An 18,959-nucleotide genomic window follows, 5' to 3' on the forward strand; every position below is an offset into this window, starting at 1 on the left:
ATTACTAGGAATCCTGAATGCTGAGTGGTGCAACGATAGTAATTTACTAAATCGCAAGCAATCCAGCAGGAAAAATAGCATCGTCTGCAGCGGGCTTTATTTCAAGTTTAGTTAAGCCCGCTGCAGACAATGCTATTTTTCCTGCTGGATTGCTTGCAATTTAGTAAATTACTAGGAATCCTGAATGCTGAGTGGTGCAACGATAGTAATTTACTAAATTGCAAGCAATCCAGCAGGAAAAATAGCATCGTCTGCAGCGGGCTTAACTTTTAAGCCCGCTGCTATTTTTCCTGCTGGATTGTTTGCAATCTAATAAATTACTATCGTTGCACCATTTAGCACTCAGGATTTCTAGTAATTTAGCAAATCGCAAGAAATGCAGTAGGAAAAATATAGCATCATTTGCGGCGGGCTTTATTGATAAAAGAGGATCCAGAATACGGGCTCTTCGATGTCCAATAGAAAAATGCGTTTACTAGGAAAAATATTGTTAGTTAAAGTTCCTAGGACGCACATTTCTGCCATAGGGTTACAAGATAACTAGCTTGGGAACAGACTGGAGAACAGGTTGCAAATTTGTGTCGAGACATGACAGCGAATCTGCGACTGGCGGAGTGGCGGTATACGTTCTCAGACCGACCTGTCACTCTGAGTAAAACAAAGAAATTGATTACACGGATGAGTTTTTTTTAAGAAAAAAAGGATGCCTGTACATTGCGTCGCTATTGGATGTAGAAACACCATCGATATTAAGAGAAAGCCCGCGGTACAGATTGAATTGGAAAAAGTGGTAAAAATAACATTCCACTCGTGAGTATAAGGTTATATTAATGTAACTTGAAAAATAATCTTATAATTTTCGTTATTTTGATTAATTACGTCTTTTTAAAGAAATATCGCTCTACAATACGAACAAGTAATATTATGTATAATTTTTTATACAATATACCGCCATTTTTTTGGTAGATTTCCTTCCGATCCCGTCAGAAAAGCAGAATGGATAAGGATATTGGGACTTGAGAACAAAATTATTAGCAACAGAAGTCGCCTGTGTTCTCTTCATTTTAAAGAAAAACATATAGATCGCACATCTTTGGTGTGTGTAAGGTTGAGAGAAAATGCTGTTCCACACGCAAGTATCTCAGTTTTTCATAAAAATATCGAAAACAAAGTATTAGAACAATGATACCGCAGAACTTTTTATAGAGTTAAAAGAAATGAAAAGTTTAATCAATATATATAATTACAGATATTTGAAGATGTGGATGACAAAATGGATACAAACGAAACAGGTAAAACAAAACGGAAGTGTTTTGCTAATCTATATTGTCAAAAGTGTTGGTTCTTTTATAAATTTTTTTCTCCAACTTGGATCTCTTTTTTTCTTTTTATTAATATAGTTTGAGATGTTTTTAGAGGTAGATTTTGTCTAATAGAATTATGTTGATTTCTCTCAGTGTCAGCACTACCGGAATTTTTAGACACGCAAGTGAAGACAGAAGACTGTTTCGAAGAACCTGCCAATTGTAAGCTCGACACAGTTGCAGTTTTAAAATGTGATAAAGGAACGGACACTTCGATGTCCCCAGCGAAGAGATCGACACAGGACAAGGGAACAAGAATCTCGCCTGAAAGAATATGGACTATGAATTTTTCAAATATGGAAATAATTAGGAAAGCAAGCAATGCTGAGATTGAACATTTACGTAAAAGGATACGAACGTTGAAGCAACAAATCTCGCGAAAGGACAAGAAAATTGACATTATAAAGTCTATGCTGTCTCTTTAGCGGTCGAGATTGTATAATTAAAATCTTTGAGTGCCTCGTGTCGCGTAAGAGCTGTATAAAATCGGAAAGATGGTAATCTTAGACATTGAAAACATTTTATTCAGTCAGTAAGAAGCATTCTACATGATGATAATAGTAATCATAGTATAATCCGTGATAATAATAATAATAATAATTCATTCGTAATAACCACAATTTGTAAATGTACAAGGTAAACTGTCTCTCTTTCTCTCTGTCTCACCCTTGATTTCTCTCTCGCTCTCCGTTCTCGCAGTCTCTCTCTCGCTCACACGCTGAGAATTGTCATTTATATAGTGTACATAAAATTACAGAAAAATTCACCAATATATAAATCAAACGTCGTTACTCTTCAAAGACTATGAATGTAGTCAATAAATCATCCCTATCATCATTCCGTCTCTGCTGCGAAGATACTTCTTGATACTTTTCTTCCTTACTTTTTTTTTCTTTTTTTTCCCAGTTCGGCATTCGGCAGCGTTGTTGGATTTGAAGGACTACTCTTTAAAAAGTCCGCAACGGCAACGCTCTCGCAATATCTCTCTAATATATATTTGTACATTTGTAGGTCCTTTCCTTATAACCCTGGGACACGCGGAATCCCCCTAAATGCTCCAGATCGATAATAACAATCAATGAAACATCTGTTCTGTCGTTATGCTGCGCTCACACTTAGTAGATCTGGAATGGACAAGCAACGTTTAAACCTCAACTGTATTTCTTTCCCCTACGCGGTTCAGATCATCAAAACGAAATGGTGATCCGCTCTAGGCTCTCGTCTATACAGTTCTTTAACGGATTGACCATCGCGGTATCGAGCGAGTCCTACGGTTCTCTACTGTAAAAATTACATCCGCGTCTCCCAGGGCTAATATAGATCGGCGAGAGTATTCAAGGCGAATAAATCCACTGTACGTACATCCTTCAACAAAGTTCGGTGGAAATACGTCCCGTAAAAAAACCGTCGGCGTGTAAAGAATCGAGGCTCGTAACAACAACGGGGCGAGCGCGACCGCTGCGGAGTTTTCTCCTTTTTTTTCCCGTATTACTGTAAATCCATATTACTATTGATTTGAGGTAGTGTATTCAATGTAATCCTATTACCTTGCTGCTATATGTTGCGTGTGTGGATATGTTGTGTGTCCTATGAATACTCCTTCGCACACCTACCACACTTGCGACCGCGAGCCCGAGAGACCGCGCTGTGTCGGTTAATATACGTATAAAAAGAGTCCAGTGGGCCGGCAGGATGCTCTATCTTGTGTGAGATGCAAAGTGTTACAGGCCTATTGCAAAATATCGTTATCGGCAGTAATCGAAATCTGATGAGGCGTTGATCGACATATCTATGTTATCTCTCTCTCTCCGGGCTCGCAGCTCACGCCGATCGTAGGTGCGCTTCACAAAATTATCGTCTATGCAATGGAGTATGAGGAAGCCGAACGTCGGACAAATTCCGTCGAGACTCCCGTCTCGATCCCAATTTCTTTTTCTTTTCTTTTTCCCTTTCTCTCTCTCTCTCTTTCTCTCCCTTTTTCTCTTTACGCGCGCGCTCGGGAAATTAATCCCGTATTAATAACGCGCGCGTGTGTACGTGTGTCTCTTCAGGAGCGTTGGATGTTCCGCGAAAAATCCGTCCGCAATTCGGCGTTTTTCAATTTCATTTTTAAATACCAAATACGACAAGGCTGCTGACATTAGGCTTGCTAGCACTTTGTAAATAATGCCCAGCGATTGTGCTATTTTGTTTAAGTTTCTCTTTAACTATTATTTCATGAATAATCATTATCACATTTTTTCTTTTTTTTCTCCTTTAATTAATCGTCTTCACAGATGGTCGAGGAGAGGGGGAGGCGTGTAACACATCTATCGGTGCCGCGCCAAGTTGGCTCAATCTATGAACACTTCTGTAAAAAATATAATATCTATGGATGGTTGAGCCCTTGGCCAGCATACGCAGCGAACCGAGTTTAAGTTGCCTCTCGCGAGGGCAAACGGGGTGGGTGGGATCACTTCTGCAGAGAATGAGCAATGTGGCTATATAACGTATATATCTAACGTACGTATTCTCTGTATAGAACAATATGTGTCGCTCAACTTGGTTACGTGAAAGGAACATTTTCACCCGGGGGCGCCTCGACGGAGCGACGGGCCCCGCGTCTAACGACGTTAAAAAAGAATGCAACCCATTTAAGGGAGGGAGGGAAGACTCCTCCCGCGCGATTTGATTGTACAAGTATCCTATTTATCAGGCTCGCAGAAGTGATTATCGCCCGGAGTCTTCGTTCGTTCGTCACTTGGTTTGTTCCTTCCTTCGTCACTTTCTATCCGTTACTGTGTGATATGACAAGCTCCCCCTCTCTCTCCCTCTGAGAAATCAAACAATCGGTCAATCGAAATCAAATCTGAGAACATGACGACAATTTTGAATTTTGACACGCTCGTGTTATCCTTATATTACCATCAATATAAGTTTAACGACTTAAAACCAACGCAAAAACAACAGCTGTACAATGCACAAGCACATTGTAGTAATAATAATAAAAGACAAATGAGACTTAACGTAAAAACATGACTCACATTCAAATGTTTATAATAGCCTCAACAGTTTCACCAGGGGAAAAACACAAACGAAACATACATATAATATAGTAAAACTAGTAACTACTTCACTACTCTAAGACAGCGAGAAAATCCTAAGACATGCGATATCGACGAAATATCGTTTTTTGCTTCTTTTCCTCTTTTTTTTTCGCTTGATTTTGTCCCGAAATATTTTCCGAAAAGCTTGCTTTCAAAGATTGCGCCGAGTACGTGCAGTTCCTAAAGAATGGTTCCTTTTTTTCCTCTTTCCCCTTTGAATCTTGTGTCTTGTGACTTTAGCGCATTTTTGCTGTGTGAATGTCTTGTGATTTTTACGCTTTTCGTTAACAATTAATTCAATATCGTCTCTCCTGCTATGTTTACTGATTTCCTCCTCCCTTCGTCCACCTCTATATAGCCGGAGAATATTTCAAAATAAAGCAGAGGAATGTTCTGCTTTCAACTTTTACGTGTAATCCACAATTTTCAATCCTGGAGCCGTTAAGTCCACTACTCGATCCAACATTACAATACAATATTACGCTATTACGACACATAATTTCCATTTAAGCTCGTATGTGCCATCGTTATCTCGACGTTGTTCCTCACCGCATTCACACTCGCGTGGAATACAGTTTGTTTTTTTTTTCTCGATGGATCTCGTCTCTCAACTCCACAGATCAAAATTGATCTCTCAGACAACAGTTAAAGATTAAAATCATTATTAACTAGAATTATCAATTACACGACCATTAGTATGTCTTATACAGTAATAAATTACCATCGTGCTATTTTTACTCCACCATCGACACACGTTGTCTTCCTTTTTTTTTTATTACTAGATGTTACGATGTTATCTTTAGCTTAACTTAATAACGAGTATTAGTGGCATCTGCTTTTGTTTCGAAGAAGAAGTCGAGTAAATTTATTTCTTTTTTTTTATTTTTTACCTTAATCGTTAATGCTGTATGAAAGCCCGGGAGATCTCGTCCAAAGTCCCAGAGCCGTCTCTTCATCAAGCTCTTTAATGATGCCGTTTTTTCTTGAAACCTGCAACGTGAATTCTCAGCTTTAGCGCGCCCCGTCCCTTGCCGACACGTTCGCGCAGAGCTACCGCGGCGAGGGAAAGTTACTCTTACTCTTTTTAGCCTTGCCCTTCCTCTGAGCTTTTCTCTTCTTAGCGGTCTTGGTGGATGACTCCCCGAAAGTGGTGATCTCGTCGCCGAGAGTGCCCAGAGTGGTCATCTGGCGGCGTCTGTGCTTCTCCTGCTTGGTGACGGGCAAACGCGTCATGTAATTCTCCTCGTACTCGGCCTTCCGCTTGTCCTCGCGCACCAGAATCGCCCGCTTCTCGCCCAGACCTTGGCTGTCCTCCACGGGCGCGTCCAGATACTCCTCCTTGAGCTCCCGCAGCACCGTATTTGACACGACGCGTCTGCGAGCTCTGTCGCTGGCCTTGCGGATCTTCTCCGCCATTGTTTCGTCGCCATCTGGAGAAATTGCCAACGTGGCGCGATTAAGAAGCGACGGACGAACGATATCGACCCGAGCTAACTCTGCGTAGTCAAAGTGGAAAAACTAACCGTAGTGCACCGCAGCGAGCTTGGGCGGCACGTAAACGCTAGACTTCCTGGACTGCTGCGTTGTTGACTTGACGCCGTCCGCATCCTCCTCCTGATCGCTGTCCGAGTCCTCGCTGTCGAGCTTGGCGACCAGCGCGTCGGGATTCGCCCTGAAGTTAGTGGGGTCGTCGCTGTTGATGGTGCCGGTCACCGCCGTCTTGACGAGCTTATCTATTTGGTACTTAAGCTTGTGGTCTATTGGTCGGATTTTCTCTAGGACAGTCCTGATCTCGATGAGACGATCGATCGACGGGTCGCCCTCGATGCGCTCGCCGGAGCACTTTCTCAGGACGACGTAGGTCAGGTTGATGAGATAGGAGAGCAGCATGTGGTACTTCATCTCCAGGAAGCTGAGGCCCTTGTCCGTCGAGATCTCGCCGTTCTTGACGCGCACCAGCATGTTGTCGACGAGCTGGTTCACCTGAAGAACGTTGGCGTTCATCTCCCCCAGCAGGCGGAACGCCTGCGGCAGGTCCCTCTGCTCCATCTCGTCGATAGCCTGCCGGGGGGAAAGGAAAAGGGTGAGAAATAATTACAAGGAAATGATGACAAGGGCAGCCCGTGCGAGCCTTACGATCATCGTCGTGCCCCTCGGCGCGGCTCACTCGCGGGGCGAAGGAGAGCGCGTCGTCTCGCGGCGTTTATTTACGTTCGCAGCTCGTTCCCGCGCGCATAGGTTAAGCGGAGACGGACCGCCGGGACGGTTCTGGTCGCGAAACGCCCACGCGAGCGGCGAGTCCCGCGCGGTACGCGGCGGCCCCGTGCGGGCGAGTGCGGCGGGTATCGCGTACGTCCCGGTGAGCGCGGTGTTTCATTCAAAAAAACGTTCGGCGCGGCGAATCCCGTGCGTGGAAACGCGCTCGGCGGGCGATTTCGACGGTAATTACGGCGAGAAACTCGCCCCGGGCCGCTGCGGTGCCCCGGGAAAAATGTCCGCCCGGGACCGAAGGCACGGGGAAAAAAGCGCAATAATCTGCTGCCATCTTTCCTATTTACTAATGGATGACAGCGGAGGGAAAAAAAAAACAATCAAAAATCCCGACGGCGACACGGCCAGAAAAACGCGGCGGATACCGCGCGGCGCGGCCGGATTACGCGGCGATAACGCGCGGACGGCACGCCACTCACCTGCACCATGCTTCCGAGACAAAAATCAGCCGGACAGACGCATATCCAAACAACGTAACTTGTAATTAAACGAGTCCCCACGTGGGACGATATTTTCCTTTTCGGGGGGGTATATTTTTTCGCGAGGAAAAGTCGGGTCAGCCGAGCGACCGTCGCGCGAGTCACTAGAACCCGCGGGCGCCCGCGGACCGCGCCGTCTCGCCGCGCGTTCGGCCCCGCGCGATTTTTCCGCGTTCCGCGTCCCCGGCGTACGCGACCCTCGCCGGCCGAGAAAATCGCGTTCCGTGCCTCAACGAGGCGGCACTTCCGGCCGAGCGACGAGGGCCACGGGCGGCGCCATCTTCGAAATCGCGGACCGACGGCGCCGACGGACCGAATCCTCGCCACCCAACGCGGATACGAGCGAGTCGCCGCGGATCCGAGGTGATTTCCGAGCCCGCGTCGTCGGACTCGGCCGCGATTTCCCGTCCGCGGTTGCCCTTTTCTCACTCTCTTCTCCGCCCTCGCGGAAGCGTCGTCTCCCCCAGCCGAGGTGGCGCGCGACCGCGCCGACGCGGCTAGGGAGTTTCCCCGCCGCGACGTTGGCGCGCCGGCGCGCCCGTCCCGCGGCCAGCTTCAGCGCGCGGGCGCGCACGCGGCGGCAACTTCACCCTGGACGGGAGGCTGCTCACTGTCGGTGTGTGGGCGAGAATCTCGCGCGAGGTGGTGGCGAGACCGAGGGCGAGACTGCGAGAGACGGCGTGGCGCGCGCCCTTGTCGGATAAGTCACAGTAATCGCGTAGAATGGTAGGTGCGACCGCTCCCGCTCCCTTCGCCGAGGTGCTCGCTTCCCTCCCCCGGAGGGGAGACTCCCGGAGCGGAGCAGCTACGTGGCTCCGGGGACATGACACTCTCTCTCTCTCTTTCTTTCTCTGCTCTTCCGCGAGAGACGGTCGCGGGACTGACAGCTCGCGTACTCGCGCGTTCTTTCCCCGCCGTTTACGCAATTGCTGCGTACGTCGGATGATTCACTCCGCTGTGGATGTTTACAGTGGCGCGATTGCGTGCCGGAGCCTCACGGACTCGTCGTAAAAAGACCGACGGTTTGTCACTGTGTCGTTCTTTTTGTCCGTTTATAGAGACGTTTTATTGCCGTATGCCGATTTGACGAGCGTCGATCGTCGGCGGATTTGAAGAGAGAAATTGTCTGTCCCCCGCGAACCACTGGTCGCCGATCCTGCAACGTGTCGCGATCCTGTGCTAATCGGTTCAATTCTTCGATGCAGGGAAGATTGCAGAGAAATGGTGCCGTGCTAGTGGTAGTATGCCTGCTGATAGAGACGAATGGCTTCTACGTGCCCGGAGTCGCTCCGGTGGAGTTCAAGAAGGGTCAGAAGATTGACGTTAAAGCGGTGAAAATGACCAGCACCCACACGCAACTACCGTACGAATATTATTCCCTTCCGTTTTGCTTGCCGAAGAACGGAACCTTCATTTACAAGTCGGAGAATTTGGGAGAGGTGTTGCGCGGCGACAGGTAAAGACCTAAGGAAACAGATGAGGGGAATTCTCTTATTGATCCTTTCACGACCGCTGAAACCTACCGAGTCGCACTTTATACTTTTCGCCTCTTTGTATTCCTTGAGAGAGCTAGCGTTCTGTTTACAAAAATAATCCGGCCGTGAAAGGGTTGATCCTGTTGTCTTAAATTTACTCCTAAGGAGACACTTGCTGGCTTTCCTGCGCCGAGTGTCATATTCTAACGGTTCTCTTTACTTTTCAGGATAGTAAACACTCCGTACGAAGTTGTGATGGCAGAAGACATTACCTGCAGGCTGCTGTGTCACAAGCCATCCAAACTGATGACATGGGACGAGGCAAATTCCCAGCACGTTATCCAGATGGTCCAGCATGAATATTTCGTGCACCTGTTAGAATCTTATTATTAGAGGAAAGTCCTCTATTACGACATAGGATTCTAATATGAGATAGCTGGTTTTTAACGGCCAAACTCAATCGCAAATCTTTTTTCGCAACGATTGCACGATCAATTTTCTACTAAACGGATTTCACTCCACCGGCAATAAATTCATGATGGAACCAATAGATGATGCCTATTAATTTTACGGAAACTCCGCAATCTCGTATTAAGCGCCTATCTTATAATGGGGAACTTTCCTCTATACATATATTGCAAGAAAATACGCGTTTTGCATCGTCTCTATCCTGGATCTTTTTCAGGTTGATAGACAATCTACCAGCAGCTACGAAGAAGAAACACAAAGAAACGAATAACGTGGTGGTTTATCAAGGATATCGCCTCGGTGGAATTATGAACGATCAAGTGTACATCAATAATTACCTTAAGCTAAAGTTAAGCTATCACAAACACGGCGAGTTAGTATCCATTCGATGAAGAGGCTTACAGAGCTGGAGGGGGCTGTGATAGAAGCTTATCGTTTCGCCTCTATTTGCAGAAACGAATTTAGAGTAGTTGGATTTGAGGTGGAAGCTCGATCCATCGATACGTCTCAACTGAAGTTTAAAGATAATACTTGTATTCTACCGAGCGAGGCCAGCCCGCAGTTTGTCAATCCGAAAGGCACGAGCCTCCTCTTTCTGTACTTGGTGGAATGGAAGCAGTCGGACGTAAGCTGGGCAAGCAGGTGGGACGTGTACCTCGGCATGAGCGACGTCGAGATTCATTGGTTCTCGATCATCAATTCTCTCATTGTCGTCTTCTTCTTATCTGGTGAGAACGAGCAGTGGTCAAAGAGCGCTATGCGAAACTTTATATTCGTGCCTATGGAAAACTACCGTTCGAAGCATCATGTTAAAACTTACTGGTCTCTATCGAGCTTCTGCGATATTTCGAGACGCAAATTTGCAGGTGTACCACGCGACACGCGATGACGTTAGATAAATTATACAATAGAAGAAACAAAGAATATAGAAAACTGTTCCCCAATTGTGAAATAAGCTTCTAATATGAGATAGCGGAGTTTCTGCTAAATTAATAAGCATCGTCTCTCTTGGTTCCACCATGACTTTATTGCCCTTGGGGTGAAATCTGTTTAGTGGAAAATTGATCGTTAGATCGTGTAATTGTTGCGAAAAAAGATTTGCGATTAAATTTGGACGTTGAAAATCTACTAACTCATAATAGAGGACTTGCCTCTATATGATTGAGGAAGGATTAATAATTTCTGTATATTTCAGAATTTAATTTCTGGATCATGTATTTATCACAGGAATTCTTACGATGATCATGGTTAGAACGCTTAGAAGAGACATAGCCCGTTACAATGCAGGCGAGAGTGACAGTATGGCAGGTCTGGATGAAACCATCGAGGAGACCGGTTGGAAACTGGTCCATGGAGACGTGTTCCGACCACCGACCAACTCACGCTTGTTCGCCGCCGTGATCGGCAGCGGCATCCAGATATTTTTTATGGCTCTGATTACGATATGTAGGAACACATAGAATCTTAGGAATGCAACGTAAAGTACGGCAACTACATATTTGTTCATACTTGTCTTATTGCCCGCAGTCTTCGCTATGCTGGGAATGCTGTCGCCGGCGAGTCGAGGAGCCCTGGGCACCTGCGCGATATTTTTGTACGTGTTCTCCGGTTTGATCGCCGGCTACTTCTCGGCTCGATTGTACAAAACTATGCGAGGTCGAGAGTGGAGAAGAGCCGCTTTACTGGTAAAAGGACATGAATTCTATAAAAACATAAATTATTCGTATAGCCAAACATTTTTCGCGATAAAATTAACATTAAAAATAGAAATAAATGGAATTCTAATGTAAAGATTAATATTTATTGTTGCAGACGGCGACGTTTTACCCAGGTATAGTTTTCACGACATGTTTCTTCCTAAATTTCTTCATATGGGGAAAGCACAGCTCCGGTGCGGTTCCCTTCACCACGATGGTGGCTCTGCTATGCCTCTGGTTCGGCATCTCGCTACCTCTCGTCTATCTCGGTTATTTCTTTGGCTATCGCAAGCAGCCTTTTACGCATCCCGTTAGAACGAATCAAATTCCCAGACAAGTTCCTGACCAGCTGTGGTATATGAATCCAATATTATGGTAAGCTTTAAGAGAATTTTAATTCACTTTTTTTTCTATTATTTCGCTATTAATAAGTATCAATTGTAAAAGTAGATTGTATAATATGCTTATACAATTATATTAGTAATATATTTTTAAGTTGATATTTAAATAATCTGTTATTATTAAATATTAATAAAGGAAATGATCGTTACAGCACTCTAATGGCTGGAATCTTACCGTTCGGCGCGGTATTTATAGAACTCTTCTTCATCCTGACTGCGCTCTGGGAAAATCAGTTTTATTATCTTTTTGGATTTCTGTTCCTCGTTTTCTGTATCCTTGTAATCTCATGCTCGCAAATATCAATAGTCATGGTCTACTTCCAGTTATGTGGCGAAGTAAGTATAAGGAGAACATGATCAAAAGAAGAATCTTGTTAATTTAACATTCAAAATGCCATATTTAAATTTTTCTTAAGGAACATTTTTATACCTTAATTTGGACTATGATTTCACTTTTTCCATGTTTTCTCATCTGTAGTTTGGACTCTTCTTGTTTTCTCGATTCGTATTTCTTTCCTAGCTTGTGTAATATTCTTAATCTTATGCCTTGACGTTCTGATTTCAGGACTACAGGTGGTGGTGGCGTAGTTTCATCGTGAGCGGCGGATCGGCGGTCTACGTGCTGGCGTATTCAGTCTTTTACTTCGTCACGAAACTGAAGATCACCGAATTGGTGCCAACCCTCATGTATTTCGGTTACACCGCGCTGATGGTCCTCACATTCTGGCTGCTGACCGGAACGATCGGTTTCTTCGCCGCGTACGCGTTCATCAGGAAGATATACGCGGCCGTCAAGATAGACTAGTCAAAATTATCATTAGTAGACTAATGCGAGCGAAATAAATTTAGACTTTTAATTTAACCGAGCGAGAAAGAGGGGGAGAGAAAGGGAGCGAGCGAAAGAAAGAATGAAAGAGGCAGAGAGCAGAAGTTTTCGTGTCGTGTAGAAACAATAAGTTAAACGAAGCGGATGCATCTCTCATCTTCCACATGAAAATTTTTAACTACAAACGTTGCACACGATTTTGACTGACGTGTACGTATATTTGATGTATTGACGTAAGGTTTCTACGTGTTTATTCTTGCGTCCGTTACGAGTACAATGTAAGCTCCATGTTTGTCGCACGGCTTAGGATTTGCAAAACTATTGCAAATATAAAAATTGAATGACAAGGGAGAGATATATATTGAAGAGATTGATGCACCTTTAAGAAAGTATTTCTTTTCTTGTACTATTTTTTTTTATTTCTTTTGTTTTGAAATAAATATCGCAATGAAGAAATGTTCTTCTAACATCTTTATTTTAAAAGGAAACGTTGCAGAAATCGATTTTCTGTTTATCACGTTTGCCACTTTTTATAACGAAAAATGAACTTGTCGTGTTTGCGAGTACACGAAATATGCAGAGGTAAGGCGCGAATGTGGAGCTCCAATGTATACTGAATCTATTTTATTTATGTAATAAGTTACCGGGAGTCGATTGCAAGGTTTCTCCCGCGAGTACTTATAATTTACGACATGTATACACACATATGAGAAAATAATCGAACTGATCCACAAACGGTTGGACGTTGGCTATATCATTAACGTTCCCTTTTGTCTCGAAGACCAAGGGACTCTGTAAAAAATATTCAAGTAATGTGATATTAGTAACAGTCAATGTGCGAAAGTATTATATAGCCGATAAAAATGAGCCAGTCTAAAGTGTTTATCGTTTCCTTTAATGTAAGAATACAACACGCAGTTTCGCAACTGTCTCGGCCGGTCATTATGATAACAATAAGCGCAGTATGCAACGTGTATGAATAATAATTTTGTGTATCTATTTTACGTTCGTACGGGTGCACGTTTTTATTCTTCGACTTTCGGATGTTGTTATCGCAGACATCTGTGCGTCCAGTTTCGTTGACTCAATTTGTATGTTTTTTTTATTGCGCACTTGTGTAAAATTACGTCGGTACTTATATACAATTTTTTAGTAATTTTAGTAAGTAAACATCGTTTCAAGTTCTCCGTAATAGAATTCTATGTACATCGAGATTGACATCGTTATAACTATGATATATTACAAAAGTATTTTATACTATTACTGTTGTAAATAATACGTGATGGCTAGCGTGTACGAAACGTGTATACAGATATGTCCTAATTTCGACAATTATAACCTCCATAAATTGTATTGTATATAGAATTATTATACGCCCGTTCGCGCGTTCGAACGTGTCACGATAGAGTTAGTCAAGGCATTTTCACGCGCGAGTACGCGTGCCGCCTCGGCCTGAGTTTTATAATCAAATATATCAGTATGCATAGGAGACTACAACTATAAATAGCGATCACAGTAGATTCCACGGGCATGTAGCACTTGGAGACGGAGTAATTGCTGGGAGTGAAAGTACCCTGAAATAGAAATAATTCGCGGATGTATTGTGTCGCAACAAGAGATAATTAACTCATTGAGAAAGCCATAATAATAATATTAAGAATATAAAAAATTCCAGTTATAAGCATATTATGTGCTCTCATCTTCTAAAAAAAAATATATATATCCCAGTTTAATACCAGAATTATAAAGTAATTATTAAGAGTTCCATGGAAATCAGGTGAAAAGTTTGATGAATATTATTTATCCAATATTATTTTTGGCAAATAATAAATAATGCTCCTCAAATTATTAGCGACATTTTTGTATCCCTTTGATCTCTTCGCTCTATAGCTAAAGTAGCTTTTCGAAAGTGATTGTTAATGGGTTCACGTGAAAACGTTAAGGCCCGGTCTACAATGAGCCGTTAGTCGTTAGTCAGAAGTCGCAACTATATGTTGATCCTTTTCCTTTCTGGGTGGAAGAAAAAGGACCGACATATAATTCCGACTTCTGACTAACGACTAACAACTCATTGTAGACCGGGCCTAAGATTTACCATCAGGAGGGATGGATTGTTCTTGTTGCGCCAACTGAAAGACGGGATCGTGAATTCCAGAACGTCGTCCCGGTGTATCCTCCTGCAACCGTGATGAGTGTGACCGGCGACGATCAATCGCGGATTCAATATATCCAAGAGCTGCGGAAGTTAAAGTTTTATGTTAATATCGAGTATGCGCGGCCATCGGTACAGTTGTCAAACGCACCTGCTCCGACGCTTCCTTCGACAAGCATTCCCATCGCTCCCGGAACTTGATGGCCTTCAACTCGTTGGGAGCCTGATCCAATTCGTTACAAATCTCGTCCGATTCTCGATACATCGGATAATGCTGAAGGAGAAACGACACTTTTGTTAGTCCTTCAAGCGGGACTTTTTCTCACGTTTAAAAAATGTTGCGATTCTCTAAGACTGTCTATGCTATTTGTGAAAATAACTTGTTTACAAATTACGGCGAAAAGACTGACTTGCAGCAATATGGGCCTACTGTATCTAGAAATGGTGCTTGCGTTGCGACAATCGTTGCCGATTTTTCTCGCGCATTTCAAATCCTCTGCAATACGATACACATACAGACGATTTAGCGAGTAATCGATTACGAAAAAATCTTGGCACGCTAATATCAGAGGTGATAGCTTACTAGCTATTTTATTCACTGCGATCTCGGTCGGTCGGCACAGGAAACAGCCGTCCCCTTCTAACGCCATGCTGTTGATCAGCACGAAGTGATTGTCTCTCAGGCTCAGTCGTCGCACGTTCGGGCTCTTCATGCCGTTAATGAAGCGCTGATTGCGATACGGCGTGATTGCTGAAAGCACGTTCATGGAGTTTAGCCGAGTGTAATGAAAATACATTGTTAAAATATACATTTGCACTCAGGTAGGAGGCAGAAATTATTGCTGGACTCGTTATGATGGACAGATTCTTCACAGAGGATACACGGTGTCGTACCATAATGGAATCCCATATCGTGATTTCCAGCGACGACGTAGAGGCGGGTGTCCTTAGGCACATGGAACAAGGAATGGAATCTCTTCGTATAGTACTCGAACTCCGCGGAGCCGCACCATTTTCCCTCGTCGAAAACATCACCTGAATATCGCGAGGGATAATGAAACCAACAGGTCTCTGGTAAACGTGCTACAGAGAGAAGCCTGAGAGCTGCCAAAGCCGGGGTTTTAAGTGATCCTCGAATACGACATGACCTCGGTGGACATTGGAAAACGTGCACACGAGCTACGTATCCAATGTCCACATTTTGCCAAGTGGGTAACACTTGATTTGTGAAATTTCGGTCGCGTTTTGTGCTGCAGTCAGGTTCCATGCGATACTTTTGTATCTAAGATTATTTCGAGTACAAAATCATTGCCTGGAACCTAACCAGAGCGCGGGACACGACCAAAATTGCGCAAATCTACGTTAACCACTTGGCAAAATGTAGACATTGGCTACGTAGTTCGTGTCCACGTTTTCCAATGTCCGCTGAAGGCGTATTGCTCGTCTAAAACCTGGCCGCGGCAGCTCTCAGGCTTCTCTCCGGTTGTTAACGATGATACACGCATCGTTACCTACCCAGTACAAAAACTACGTCCGGTTGTTGTAACGTCATCATGGTTTGGAACGCTCTGTACATCTGCCATTCCCTGGGGCAACATATATCGATCTTTTTAGTATAAATGCAGGGCATAGAAATATGTAATTTAGAAACGTATGAAATTACAGCCTCAGGCCTGGACTCTGACTCCTCTTTTATCAATAAAAGCGGCTTGTAACCGATCATCTGCCACTCTTAGAGGGGCTTTTATTGATAAGAGGATTCAGCACACGGGCCTTGGAGCACAAACCTTCGCAGTTTATCGAACCAATGGCCCTCCCTGGAACCCAGCAAATGAGTGTCCGCTATAAACATAGCTCTGACAGGCCTGTCCGTTGCTTCTCCACGTAGAGCGGGGTCCTCTTTCCGAGGGTCCAGAGTGGGCCATTCGCACTAAGAATTAAATTGTGAGTTGCAAGTTTTCGTCAAGGGCAAAGTTGTTCCCAAGTGGTGTAAGCTTTTACGGGACTCACCTGCGTAAGCACCACGTAATATACGAGGTATTCGCAGAACAGCAGTAGAAACGTCAACCCTAAGCCCACGTGGAGAAGCGTTCCGAGATAAAACTTTCTCAACATTCTTGGAAATTCATACGGAACGCTTAGGCATAAGCTCTTTTAGCTTATCGTACACGCAAAGCTCTGACGTGCCATTTTTTGGTACCTTGTGACCTGTGCACCGTGCAAAAACAGTGCGGTGAATTCCTAACCTAATTCTGACCTAACATAACCTCAAATCTAATTCCGCATGGTCGTACGCACGACATTATGGGCCCGTTCCCTTTAAACGAAATGATTTTTTGGCTGTTCTGTCTTTATCCCGTCATATTATTTTTTAAATGCTGGTGCACTTTCTTTCTAAACTTTCCCCCAAAAAGAGATTGTCGTGTACACAAACTAAAGTTTAGGACTCTCCAATCAAAAACTAAGGCACGTGAGAGTCAAAAATATAGCACGCAAATTAAAGCATTTACAAGATGTTAAACATTAAGATGAAAAATTCAATAGACGTTTAGATTCTCGCTTTGGACCCTCTTCAGTATAAAGCAATAACAAATAAATATTGATCTATTTACTACACCCAATACATTTGTACTTTGACATAAATTTTATTTGCAATTATCAAAAATACATACATCTCTTTACGATAGTATCAAACGCTCTCAGTACATTCTGCGCAATTTCAAGATTGAATGCAGTAGGCAGTAAATACAATCAGTCTCATGCGATGCAACGGCGGCACCCAAACTTTCATGCTAACGTTAAAATACATAAAAGTGATGTGTAGATAAGAACGATGTAACGGTCGGTAACAATCAAGGTACTCGCGTTATATACACGAAATATGAAAAGAACTATAAAATAAATTACGCGTAACAAAACGATACTTAAAATTTCCCTAAATGTTCTATAAACAACTTGTGTCGTCAATTATATCAGCCATCATCTGCTTGTCCTGCAAAGCCTCGCCCAACTCCTTCTGATCCCACTGCAAGTTCACTTTGCACAAACGCGCCTCCTTCCTGCCCACGACTCGTAGGATACCCCTGGCCTCTACCAACGAGCACATGTTGACGAAGTCGGAATTGTCGACGGCGGATATGTTGCGCTTCTTGCAAACCGTTCTGTACACCTCGTACAACTGGAACGAATAGAGCGTTGTTTGAAAAGTTGTAATATGTAGCAAATTCGGTTGCTCGCACTAGCGCGTCCCCACTTGGGCAGGTTTACTTGTCGGTGCACTAGTGTAAGCAACCGAGTTCGCTAATAATGAGTTGCAATTAAATCTAGTTTAACAATTGGATTAGTTACATTTTATGCTTATGCATTTAATTGCAATTTGACTTACCCTTCCGACAGTGATGTCCTTGTTCTTTCCTTTATTGAGGATAAGCAATAGAGAGCAAACTAGCAGTTTTTGTTGAAGAGGAAACGTATCCTGCTCTTTATTGAGATTCTGTGTCCCACCGTAAACTCCATTTAACACGGTAACCACTTCCTTCAAGTCAACGGACTTCTCTATCGTTTCCTTCTTTAAGGTCTCTATATTTGTATTTGTATCTAGATGAAAAGCAGAAGAAAATCAAATGTTGACTACACGTTGCTCTTCAATTAATTATCTATTGTTCAATTTCATATCGTCATACAATTGTAATATATAACAGAGGAAAGTTCCCTATTATGAGACTCCTAATACGAGATAGCGGGGGTTTCTGCTAATTTAATAAGTACCATCTGTTAATTCCACCATAAATTTATTGGAGCAAAATTTGTTTAGTGAAACATTTATTCTTAGATTGTGTAATCGTTGCAAAAAAGATTTGTGATTGAATTTGGGTATAGAAAAATCTGTCGCATATCAGGAAGCTATCTCATGACAGGAGACTTTCCTCTATCAATATTTTTAACTAACACCGTTCCTGCGCCGCATAAAAATGTGTTACCGTTATCATTTGTCGGACGCAGCACCTGCGCCGCTTGATGCGATTCGGCCTGTTCTATCACCCTCCTGCTGATGTCCAAGGCCCTCCTGATATCTCCGGAAATCGCAGCTACCTTACCCGCAAGCAACTCTATTGCGGACGGAGTGAAGACGTTAGCCGCATTCGCCTCGTTCAGTCTTGCAAATATTATGCCGGATATCTGTCGCTTGTCGTACGGTGCAAACTGCATCAGCTCCGGTTTCAGTTCACACCTGGCCTGCAGTCTAGGCAATATTCTGTCAGTCAGGTCGAGGGCGTTGGCAATCCCGATGAGGATCAGCTTGGAGTCCGGTATGGAAGGCCACTCGAATATCGAATACAGCACGGACTGCTTCCTGCTCTCCAGCTGATCTATCTCGTCCAGTACTAGGAGCAGCGTCTTGTGTCTGGACATTAAGTAGTTCTCTATAACAGTTTTGCTGTTCTTTCTTGACTTCATTGCGTTGGGAATGGACAGCTCCTGGATTATCTTAGCGTAGATAGCAGCCGCGGACTTCATGCTGGTGCAATTGACATAGACCACCTTGAATTTCGACCTTACATTCGGCTGTTGCATAATTTTGAACAAACACGCGGTTTTGCCGGTACCCGGGGGACCAGAGATGTACAGGGAGCCTGACGTTCCCTCGTCCAGATGTTCGACAAGATATTTCTGCAGCTTGGCCAATTCCTTCTCCCTTCCAGGTAAATTTTCCGTCATGGAACTGTGCAACGATTTACG

General features: G+C 43.8%; 5 protein-coding genes across 10 annotated transcripts in view; 2 read left to right on the plus strand and 3 right to left on the minus strand.

Annotated features, from left to right (window-relative positions):
- The first annotated feature begins 529 nt into the window (after positions 1-529).
- On the plus strand, positions 530-2,159 carry LOC105561407. Its single transcript, XM_012011361.1, has 4 exons — positions 530-810; positions 967-1,132; positions 1,250-1,292; positions 1,458-2,159. Exons 1-4 carry the CDS (start codon positions 704-706, stop codon positions 1,787-1,789), a joined length of 648 nt encoding a protein of 215 aa, XP_011866751.1. The 5' UTR covers positions 530-703; the 3' UTR covers positions 1,790-2,159.
- LOC105561406 (neuroguidin) lies at positions 1,871-7,328 on the minus strand. 3 transcript variants are annotated; one of them, XR_001008907.1, is made up of 5 exons: positions 7,141-7,328; positions 5,974-6,511; positions 5,530-5,880; positions 5,341-5,440; positions 1,871-4,176 (listed from the first exon to the last, which is right to left on the minus strand). XR_001008907.1 is itself a non-coding variant. In XM_012011359.1 (4 exons), the coding sequence occupies exons 1-4, from the start codon at positions 7,147-7,149 to the stop codon at positions 5,415-5,417; spliced, it is 924 nt and encodes a 307-aa protein (XP_011866749.1). In that variant the 5' UTR covers positions 7,150-7,328; the 3' UTR covers positions 1,871-5,414. The 3 variants fall into 3 exon arrangements, 2 of the variants coding, with proteins under 2 accessions (XP_011866749.1, XP_011866750.1); XM_012011359.1 differs by having other exon boundaries at positions 1,871-5,440; XM_012011360.1 differs by lacking the exon at positions 7,141-7,328 and adding an exon at positions 6,587-6,966 and having other exon boundaries at positions 1,871-5,440.
- Positions 7,329-7,758: 430 nt separating this feature from the next.
- Positions 7,759-13,420, plus strand: LOC105561410 (transmembrane 9 superfamily member 4). 2 transcript variants are annotated; one of them, XM_012011366.1, is made up of 10 exons: positions 7,759-7,926; positions 8,406-8,656; positions 8,903-9,049; positions 9,361-9,516; positions 9,597-9,871; positions 10,371-10,589; positions 10,671-10,828; positions 10,956-11,215; positions 11,394-11,577; positions 11,807-13,420. In XM_012011366.1, the coding sequence occupies exons 1-10, from the start codon at positions 7,924-7,926 to the stop codon at positions 12,044-12,046; spliced, it is 1,893 nt and encodes a 630-aa protein (XP_011866756.1). In that variant the 5' UTR covers positions 7,759-7,923; the 3' UTR covers positions 12,047-13,420. The 2 variants fall into 2 exon arrangements, with proteins under 2 accessions (XP_011866756.1, XP_011866757.1); XM_012011367.1 differs by lacking the exon at positions 7,759-7,926 and adding an exon at positions 8,162-8,222.
- On the minus strand, positions 12,942-16,535 carry LOC105561409 (metallophosphoesterase 1). Of its 3 annotated transcripts, none has more exons than XM_012011363.1 (9): positions 16,230-16,532; positions 16,007-16,149; positions 15,735-15,805; positions 15,114-15,254; positions 14,803-14,970; positions 14,615-14,715; positions 14,371-14,493; positions 14,163-14,303; positions 12,942-13,641 (listed from the first exon to the last, which is right to left on the minus strand). In XM_012011363.1, exons 1-9 carry the CDS (start codon positions 16,332-16,334, stop codon positions 13,480-13,482), a joined length of 1,155 nt encoding a protein of 384 aa, XP_011866753.1. In that variant the 5' UTR covers positions 16,335-16,532; the 3' UTR covers positions 12,942-13,479. The 3 variants fall into 3 exon arrangements, with proteins under 3 accessions (XP_011866753.1, XP_011866754.1, XP_011866752.1); XM_012011364.1 differs by having other exon boundaries at positions 14,630-14,715; positions 16,230-16,526; XM_012011362.1 differs by having other exon boundaries at positions 14,630-14,970; positions 16,230-16,535.
- A 313-nt stretch (positions 16,536-16,848) lies between these two features.
- Positions 16,849-18,959, minus strand: part of LOC105561470 (cell division control protein 6 homolog) — a 5,426-nt gene continuing 3,315 nt past the window's right edge. The window contains exons 5-7 of the mRNA XM_012011475.1: positions 18,200-18,955; positions 17,605-17,816; positions 16,849-17,397 (exon numbers count right to left, since the gene is read on the minus strand). Coding sequence (XP_011866865.1) covers positions 17,164-17,397; positions 17,605-17,816; positions 18,200-18,955 — 1,202 coding nt within the window. The 3' untranslated portion in view covers positions 16,849-17,163. The remainder of the gene's footprint in view (positions 17,398-17,604; positions 17,817-18,199; positions 18,956-18,959) is intronic.

The sequence above is a fragment of the Vollenhovia emeryi genome, unplaced genomic scaffold, assembly GCF_000949405.1.
Source record: "Vollenhovia emeryi isolate VEMERY1.0 unplaced genomic scaffold, V.emery_V1.0 DF939207.1, whole genome shotgun sequence".
Taxonomy (NCBI): Eukaryota; Metazoa; Arthropoda; class Insecta; order Hymenoptera; family Formicidae; genus Vollenhovia; species Vollenhovia emeryi.